This window comes from Lycium barbarum, chromosome 6 (genome assembly GCF_019175385.1).
Source record: "Lycium barbarum isolate Lr01 chromosome 6, ASM1917538v2, whole genome shotgun sequence".
NCBI lineage: Eukaryota > Viridiplantae > Streptophyta > Magnoliopsida > Solanales > Solanaceae > Lycium > Lycium barbarum.
The window spans coordinates 122556520-122565394 of NC_083342.1; the positions used below are offsets into that span (position 1 = coordinate 122556520).

Consider the following 8875-nt stretch of genomic DNA (forward strand, 5'->3'; position numbering starts at 1 on the left):
TGAAAAATATATCTGAAATATAGTCAACAGAAACCATAATAAGTAATATTGAACATAATAATCAAAATACAATTAAAATATAGCCAAAATATAGTCATAATTGAGGTAACAACGTTTTCACTGCAACTTTTTTTTTTTTTTTACTTTTCTGAATTTTTTCTAAATATATGAAAAATATATCTGAAATATAATCAACAGAAACCAGAATAAGTAATATTGAACATGATAATCAAAATACAATTAAAATATAGCCAAAATATATATGAAAAACAACTATTAAAATATCAATCCAAAACATTAGGAATTGAAAATTCGGGTTCTATACCTCTAGTCCTCATCGGAGTAGAAGCTTTCTTATCCATTTCACTTAAATCTAACAAAAAACAATCAAGAACAAACAGTGATAATCAATTATTTAGAGTTGCATTGCTGATTCAAACGGAAAAAGAAAAAAAACGAAAATATAGGTTAAATACACGGTGAAACGTAAAAATCAGTATAGAATCTTACTTTTTTGGGGAATTAGATTTGAATTATGAGTGAAATTAATGAGTAGTTAATTAGAGACAAATAAGGAAGTTGAACTATTGTAAAACTGGTTTGAAATTGGAGGAAACTAAGGGATGTTGAGCATAATGGCGTGTATTTAGGGGGATAGGAGAGAGGGACCTTTTTTTTTTGCTTAAATTTAGGGGTGTGAGAGTGGTAAAAAAGTGATAGCTATAGGAAGTAAATATGCTATATTTTAGCTACTAAATATAATTATTGTAAAGTTTAGTTATGTTTCATAAATAGGCAATAATGTAAGTTATGCCAAGTAAATTTTACTTTTTTTTTTCTTTGGTTGTGAGAGGGGAATTGGGTGGTTTTATGAGGGAAGGAATTTTGGAATTGTATCAATTACTAGTACAATATTTAATAGCTACTCAGACAAAAATATTTAAGAAAATGGAGTAGCTACTTAGAAAATTAATAACTCAAGATAATGGGAAAGTGGTTTTGAGGTTGCTACATAAACACTCCAACTTCAAATCCATTCGAGTCATATTTCTACTTCTCTATTAATTAGTAAATTTGTGTTGTGTTCCGCACTGTCATGAAAAAATTAATAAGTCAATGATGTAATTTAATTGATGTATATATTAATTTTCATGTACGTGCATACATAAATGAATTATATAAATTGATTAAACATTAAATTAAAATATTTTTTCCAGTTACCTTTAATACTTACCATGTTGTCAATTTTACACAAACATAATAGGAATAAATCAATCACATAATAATATAATACAAAGTAAATAAAAATATTATATTGCTTGTCAAGATTCAATTTCAAAATTGTCCATCCCATGTTTGATCTTTAGAATACACATGTATCTATATCCCATGAAATCGTGCGCCAAAAATAAGAGCTAATAATGAGATTGCAATTGCAAAAGACGTTAGGATTCCTTGTGGAAAAAAATATAATTTGCTCAGGTAGAAAAAAGAATATCAAATGTCGAGATTGTTTTATTATTATTTAAAAGTTATTCATAAATAATAATACTTCCTCTGGATTAAAAAAAGAGTCCACTTAGCCTGTTTGTCTTGGATAAAAAAAAAATTCACTTAACAAATCAAGAAAGAATTAACCATGTTTTTCCATATTTGCCCCTATTAAGTGTTATATGATCAAATCCCAATGCCTATTTAATTAGGGGTAGTTTAGTCAAATTACCTATTTTTGTCTAGGAATTAATATTTTCTTAAGGGGTGTGCAAATGGCTAAGTTGACTCTTTTTTTGATCCGGAGGGAGTACTATTTATTAAAGCTAATATTTATTAGTAGCTATATATATTTATAGACTTTCTAAGATTTCTAAGATAAAAATAAACAGAAAAAAATACATCCTTACTCAGACCTTCTACTCGCCTAGTAGCGTTTTTGCTACGACACACCTTACCTAATTTTTGGTCCTATCACCCCCCTAAACTATTTAAAACAATAATATTTTACCCCCTAAATGCTGATGCCCACTCTCATATGGGAGAGTGACATACACTCTCCTTGCCACATGTGCATTTTTTTTTTAATTTTTTTTTTAAAAAATTCAGCTTACGTGTCAATTTTTAAGAATAAAAAACTGATTTTTCTTTTAAAAAATTTATTTTTAAAACTCGTTTTAAAAAAAAAAAAAAAAACTGAAAACGCGAATTAAAAAACTGATTTTTCTTTTTAAAAATTTATTTTTAAAACCCGTTTTTTAAACGAATTAAAAAACTGAATTTTCTTTAAAAAAATAAATTTAAAACCCTTTTAAAAAAAATTGAAAATTTGATTTTTTTTAAAACCCATATGTTTTTAAAAAAAAAAAAAAAAACAAAACTGAAAACATGATTTTTTTTTTTAAATATGGAAAAATGGATTTGTTAAAAATATGGAAAGCTTGATTTTTTTTTAAAAAAAAATGTCTTAAAAGATCTTGATTTTCATGATTTCATTTTCTTAGGACACTTTTATTTTTCAAATAAAATCCGGAAAAAGTGTTTTTCTTGTCAAAATTTGAAAAAAAAAACTGACTTTTTATAAAATTTTGAAAAAATTAATTATTTTTTTTTAAAATGTGGAAAACTAGATTTATATTCATATTTTAAGAAAATACATATTTTTAAGAAAAAAATTAAGTTTTTCCGCTTTTTATGTTTCTCACTCTCTCAAGGAGAGTGAAACACACTCTCCTTGCCACGTCAACCTTAAGGGGGTAAAATATTATGGTTTTAAATAATTTAGGAAGTGATAGAACCAAAAATTAGGTAAGGTGTGTCGTAGCAAAAACGCTACTAGGTGAGGGGGGTAATGATGCCTTATCCCCTTTTTTTAGTGATTTTAGTAATTACAACCTTAGATATTTCATTAACTAACACAAAACATTTATTAACTACTTCTAAAAGTTTTTTGTCATTTTTCATTATCACATGCTTTTTTGTTATTTAAGCAGTTATTTTCATCATAACTCCTCAGGCAAAACAAAGCAGAATAAAAAAATTCCCACCCTTTTTCTTAAGCGAGAATTATCATACCCGACATTTTATTTCAGCTAATGGCCAGAGTTTTTCGAGCACTCATGTATACTTCAATGGTGGCAACATCTTTTTTTACCACAAAATTCCTATCATATTTTGTTTTAGAAACATTTTCTTATAGTTTTTAATTACATAAATTTTATTTTTTAAAAAAATTTGCAGAATTAACATGTCAAAAATAAACTAACCATCAATCTTGAACAAGTTGAAGTTCAATCATATGAATATTCATGTCGCTCTTTCCAAATCCATCGTAAAATTGATTCATTTTATGCTGACGAGAAATTTACCATAATTCTCTTTCTTTATCCAATTTTAGATCTGTCAATGTGATCAAACTCAAATTAGATGTGGAGCTAAAGAATAAATGAGTCATTCATTCACTCCAACCATCATTTTCAGTTTGTGAAAACTACCAAGTACGAAAAATCCAGATATGAATGAATAACTTTTACCCGTGTATAACAAGAAGGTGACGGGTATATCAGCGTTATTACGGACCCCGTAGAGTATATCTCCGTAATAACTTGCAACTCAAAGGACAAGGAAAGTAATTATGCAACGGGGGTATATAAAGGCAACGAACCCTGAGTCTCCATCTTCAAGCACTCTCTCTCAAACATAATATATCTTCTTTCTTTAAAGACTCCCTTTTCTCCTTTAATTAATTAAACTCATCCATTAATGATTTTCTTCATCGATCCCGTTTAATTAAGGACTCGTAAAAGCCTCAGATCTAAAGCTTGAATACATGTAAGATATTCATTATTTTCCCTTTTTTTTAAAAAAATATAATTGTCGTTGATTTTGTGTTTTCTGATTCAAACGTAGATTTTGAAAAATGTTTGATGATTTCTAATTTTGAGCTGTTTTACGATAAGGAAATTAGAGGATCGGAGAAAGCTGCAGAGTCAATAATTGCAAGGTGAGTTTTTTTTTTTTTTTTTTTTTTTTCAATTGAGATTTCGGTTTGGATTGTTACTGTATTTGAGTTGATTTTTGGTATAATAGAATATCTTTAGCTCTTGTGGATTTTTGGAAGTTGATATTGGAGATTCATGTTAATTCTTTTAAGGGAAAATTAACTTCTATGTCTATTGGGAGAAAATATTTACGTCAGGTAGCTCATATTTTGAGATTGTTACCCGGTTTAGCCCATATATATAAACACCTTTTACACACTGTTATACACTTTTATACAAGGTTGATACATTATGTATAAAGCTTTCCCCCAGGTATAATGTTGTATAATACTGTATATTGGGCTACGTGGCGTAATATTCTTATGTTGGGCTGTATATTTTTGAAAATTTCCCTTTTTTGAACTCGCAGATTGTTCTTTTGTTTATATTTTGTATTAGAGTAGAAATCATAGCAGTGACAATCAAAGTGTTGGCTTGCCAGAAAAAAATAAAAAACTCTAGTGTAATTCTGTACATTTTTTCTTTTTGTGGATCTCTAAAAAAATTGTTAGGCCTTATTTCACGTGCTGTTGTTGTAAAATTGGCGTTTCTAAACTTTTATATCAGAATATGTTATTAGGTCTGAATTGAACCATAGCTACAGGAAAACAAGAATGAGATGGATGAAATCTACTTTTTTTTCTTTATGACTGAGAAAATGGTGGAAATCATTAGGATTTTCATTTCCTTCTTACTTTTAAGTCCATATCTGTCTGAGTTGTTAATTTGATTCAACTTACGGACATATGTGAAGCGAGTGATTTCCCTTTCCTGGCCAGTAAATCCATAAACTGGCTGTGCCCAGTTTCTTCTTGCATTTTTGTCCTACAATTATCTGCTAGTTTTGGAACTTCCTTTACAATTGTGTATCATATATTCTTCACATTCTTTGGTGTAATACAATTGATTTAGGAATTGGGTAGTTAGCTGGGTAAACTTTCTATGTGGGAGGAGAGGAAGGAAATTATAATAACTTTCTGTTACTTTTTCACAGGTTCTCCCGATCATCACGCTTGGCTCTGCTCTTTATTGAGGGTTTAAGGACCCATATTTGTCCTATTCGATGGCTGATAACCGGAACGGTAATGTCAAGGTTTCTAATGACAAAACATCTGGAACAGCCAATGCTTATGCCATCAATCTGGAGAATTTTGGTAAAAGATTGAAAATGTTATACTCCCACTGGACTGAACACAATGATGAACTTTGGGGAGCTTCTGAAGCTCTTGCCATAGGAACTCCTCCTCCATCTGAGGATCTGCGGTATCTAAAGTCATCAGCTTTAAATATGTGGTTGGTTGGGTATGAATTTCCTGATACCATCATGGTTTTCATGAAGAAGCAGATCCATTTCCTTTGTAGCCAGAAGAAGGCCTCCTTACTTGAAGCTGTCAAGAAAACCTCTAAGGATGTTGTAGGAGTGGATGTTGTTATGCACGTGAGGGCTAGAAAAGATGATGGAACTGGTGCAATGGAGGCAATATTTCGAGCTATACAAGATCAGTCAGAGTCAAATGGTCATGATATTCCTGTTGTTGGACACATTGCGAGAGAAGCTCCTGAAGGGAATCTTTTGGAGACATGGACTGAGAAGCTAAAGAATACACAATTTCAGCTCAGTGATGTAACTAATGGATTCTCTGACCTGTTTGCTGTCAAGGACACTGCTGAAATTATGAATGTGAAGAAAGCTGGTTATCTGACTTCATCAGTGATGAAGCACTTTGTAGTCCCAAAGCTGGAAAGGGTTATCGATGAGGAGAAGAAGGTGACACATTCTTCACTAATGGATGACACTGAAAAAGTCATACTTGAACCTGCAAAGATTAAGGTGAAGTTGAAGGCAGATAATGTCGACATCTGCTACCCTCCAATTTTTCAGAGTGGAGGAGAGTTTGATCTGAGACCAAGTGCATCAAGCAATGAGCAGAATCTTTACTACGATTCAACTAGTGTGATTATCTGTGCAATTGGTTCTCGATATAATAGCTACTGCTCAAATGTTGCTCGGACCTTTCTAATTGATGCCAATCCATTGCAAAGCAAGGCGTATGAAGTTCTTCTGAAGGCCCATGAGGCTGCAATTGGAGCTCTGAAACCAGGAAACAAGGCTGGAGATGTCTACCAAGCAGCACTCAGTGTGGTCGAAAAGGAGGCACCTGAATTGGTTGTAAATTTGACTAGATCTGCAGGAACTGGAATTGGGCTTGAGTTCCGTGAATCAGGGTTAAACCTTAACAGCAAGAATGATAGAATGCTGAAATCTGGCATGGTTTTTAATGTTTCTCTTGGGTTTCAGAATTTGCAAACAGAGTCTAAAAACCCCAAAACTGAAAAATTTTGTGTTTTGCTTGCTGATACAGTTGTTGTTGGTCAAAATGCTCCAGAAGTGGTGACTTCTATGAGTTCTAAAGCTGTAAAGGATGTGGCTTACTCATTCAATGAGGATGAAGAAGAAGAGGAGGAGCAGCCGAAGGTCAAAGCTAAGCCTGTTGCCGCCAATGGACTCTCAACCAAGGCTAGTCTTAGATCAGTTAACCATGAGACATCAAGGGAGGAATTAAGGCGGCAACACCAGGCAGAATTAGCCCGCCAAAAGAACGAAGAAACTGCACGGAGGCTCACAGGAGCAAGTTCTGGGGGTGCAGATAGCCGTGGTGCTGCGAAAGCCACTGGTGAACTGGTTGCGTATAAGAACATTAATGATCTGCCACCTCCAAGAGAGTTGATGATTCAGGTTGACCAGAGGAGTGAAGCTATTCTTTTACCTATTCATGGAACCATGATTCCGTTCCATATTGCCACAGTGAAAAGTGTATCTAGTCAACAAGATACTAACCGTACCTGCTATATCCGAATAATGTTCAATGTTCCTGGCACTCCATTCACTCCGCATGACACAAATACTCTAAAGTTCCAGGGAGCAATATATGTTAAAGAAGTTTCATTTCGTTCAAAGGACCCAAGGCACATCACTGAAGTGGTTCAACAAATAAGAACCCTCCGCAGGCAGGTTGTCTCTAGAGAATCAGAGAGAGCTGAGAGAGCAACTTTAGTAACTCAGGAGAAACTTCAAGTTGCTGGAGCCAAATTTAAGCCAATCAAACTGTCAGATCTGTGGATTCGCCCAGTATTTGGTGGTCGTGGGAGAAAGCTTCCTGGTACTCTAGAGGCTCACACAAATGGATTCCGCTATGGAACTTCAAGGCCAGATGAGAGGGTGGATGTTATGTATGGTAACATCAAACATGCGTTCTTCCAGCCAGCAGAAAAGGAAATGATTACAGTCCTCCACTTTCACCTGCGCAATCACATAATGGTGGGAAACAAGAAAACCAAGGACGTGCAGTTCTATGTTGAAGTGATGGATGTTGTGCAGACAATTGGAGGTGGAAAAAGATCTGCTTATGATCCTGATGAGATTGAGGAGGAACAACGTGAAAGGGATCGGAAAAACAAGATTAACATGGAATTCCAAACATTTGTGAACAAGGTAAATGACCTCTGGGCGCAGCCTCAGTTTAAAGGGCTTGATTTGGAGTTTGATCAGCCGTTGAGAGAGCTTGGGTTCCATGGGGTACCCCACAAGTCAACAGCTTTTATAGTCCCAACATCTAGCTGCCTTGTTGAGCTCGTAGAGACACCTTTTGTTGTGATCACTCTCAGTGAGATTGAGATAGTCAACTTGGAGAGGGTTGGTCTTGGGCAGAAAAATTTTGACATGACAATTATATTCAAGGACTTCAAAAGAGATGTTATGCGAATTGATTCTATCCCTTCAACTTCCCTTGATGGCATCAAGGAGTGGCTTGATACAACTGACCTTAAGTACTATGAGAGCAGGCTGAATCTGAACTGGCGTCAGATACTGAAAACAATTACTGATGATCCGGAAGAGTTCATAGAGAATGGTGGATGGGAATTTTTGAATTTAGAAGGTACTGATTCGGATTCTGATCACTCACAGGAGTCTGATCAAGGATATGAACCTTCAGATGTAGAGCCTGTCTCGTCAGAGGAGGAGGATGATGAAAGCGAATCACTAGTGGAGTCAGATGATGATGAAGGAGGAGAGGACTCTGAAGAATATTCGGAAGAAGAAGGAAAAACATGGGAAGAGTTAGAAAGAGAAGCAAGCAATGCCGACAGAGAGAAAGGAGCTGAATCAGACAGTGACAATGACAGGAAGAGGAGGAATATGAAGCCTTTTGGGAAAGGTCGTCCACCAGAGAGAAGAAACCTCGCTAGCAACATTTCCAAGAGACCCAGGTTTAGGTAAAAAGTGAGGTAGCCTGCTATACCATTCTAGGACATTAGTTTAGGCTACATAAGGTCATGATAAGCAGCTGTAAAGTATTTACCCGACAACTGAGTTTAGACTTGGGTCTTTCTTGTAGAATAGCGGTTCTCTCTTTTTCTGTGTTTGCAACGTAGTTAATTCGTGTAAAATAAGATTGTGCAAACTTACGTCGGGTTTAAGTTCCTTTTATAGTCTGGCTTGTTTTATTTGGAGTAATGAAGTCCACATATTTTATTTTAGCCTTGCTGTTTGGAGATTGTGCATTTTTTTAATTTTTTTTTTCGCTCGCAAGCGGGACGGTTGGGTTAAAATTTTGATATTGGGTGCAACATGATATACTCTTCACTCAAAACATATTTTTTCAGACTGGCTGATTTTGCTGCAAATATCTTGCTTGGGCATCAGTTACGTTCAAGTGATCATGTTTTTTGTAAAGGAGTAACCAAAAACCAAAAAAGGGAGCATAAGCGAATATACTGATGTGTGATAGTTTTCCTACCACCAACATGTTTCTGCAATAGGACACTCAATGTTCACAGTGTAG

The 8875-nt window shown here is 34.3% G+C and overlaps 1 protein-coding gene across 3 annotated transcripts; it reads left to right on the forward strand.

Moving 5' to 3' along the window:
- Positions 1–3664: 3664 nt before the first annotated feature.
- On the forward strand, positions 3665–8570 carry LOC132598495 (FACT complex subunit SPT16-like). 3 transcript variants are annotated; one of them, XM_060311409.1, is made up of 3 exons: positions 3665–3822; positions 3951–3994; positions 5026–8570. In XM_060311409.1, the coding sequence occupies exon 3, from the start codon at positions 5095–5097 to the stop codon at positions 8308–8310; it is 3216 nt and encodes a 1071-aa protein (XP_060167392.1). In that variant the 5' UTR covers positions 3665–3822; positions 3951–3994; positions 5026–5094; the 3' UTR covers positions 8311–8570. The 3 variants fall into 3 exon arrangements, with proteins under 3 accessions (XP_060167392.1, XP_060167393.1, XP_060167394.1); XM_060311410.1 differs by having other exon boundaries at positions 3959–3994; XM_060311411.1 differs by having other exon boundaries at positions 3667–3822; positions 3901–3994.
- Positions 8571–8875: the final 305 nt, after the last annotated feature.